This window comes from Apis dorsata, unplaced genomic scaffold (assembly GCF_000469605.1).
Source record: "Apis dorsata unplaced genomic scaffold, Apis dorsata 1.3 scaffold_59, whole genome shotgun sequence".
In the NCBI taxonomy this organism is placed as follows: Eukaryota; Metazoa; Arthropoda; class Insecta; order Hymenoptera; family Apidae; genus Apis; species Apis dorsata.
In genome coordinates, this window is record NW_006263359.1 from 1,302,063 (window position 1) to 1,302,686 (window position 624).

The 624-nt window shown below is 26.0% G+C and overlaps 1 protein-coding gene across 9 annotated transcripts in view; it reads right to left on the bottom strand.

Moving 5' to 3' along the window:
• Positions 1-624, bottom strand: part of LOC102679095 (dual oxidase) — a 14,710-nt gene that overhangs the window by 6,445 nt on the left and 7,641 nt on the right. For all 9 annotated transcript variants that reach the window (XM_006609741.2, XM_006609742.2, XM_006609744.2 and 6 more), the window contains one exon: positions 439-605. In XM_006609741.2, the coding sequence (XP_006609804.1) occupies positions 439-605 (167 nt within the window). The remainder of the gene's footprint in view (positions 1-438; positions 606-624) is intronic.

Consider the following 624-nt stretch of genomic DNA (forward strand, 5'->3'; position numbering starts at 1 on the left):
TTAAATGAATTATTCAAGACGATATTCAAAGATTTCATGAAGGATTACGGTTTGTGAGTTTATATTAATTCTTGAAATAAAATTAGTATATCGAGTTACATCAACCGGTATACAATTGCAAAAAATAATATAACATTACTAGCATTACAATGACAGGATGAGAATTTATGGTGTAAATTGTAAGAAGGATGAATTTATAATTGAATTAAATTGAATTAAATTAAGCATTAATTAATATTATCGAAACTAAAGATACTTATAAATTTATTTTAATATTGAACTTCATTATATTAATCTACATAAATTGTAAAAAAATCCATTTTATCATTTTAAATTTCTTTCTAATGATACAATTTTTTTACAAACGAAACGAAAAACTTACTTCAATTCACATTGTTATAATACAAAATTTAAAAGATATATATAAAAGATTTTTACCTGAAGCGTCCCTATAACAACACGTCTTGCTTTCTGAAAGATATCCTCATCAGACATATTCGGATTCTCTAGTTGAATACGAGCAGCAATCACATTGTGCCACCGATAAAATAATATTCCGAGAGCCAACAGTGGAGGATGTTGATTTGTTCGTGGATCTCCAAGAACTGAACGATTTTTTTTTTT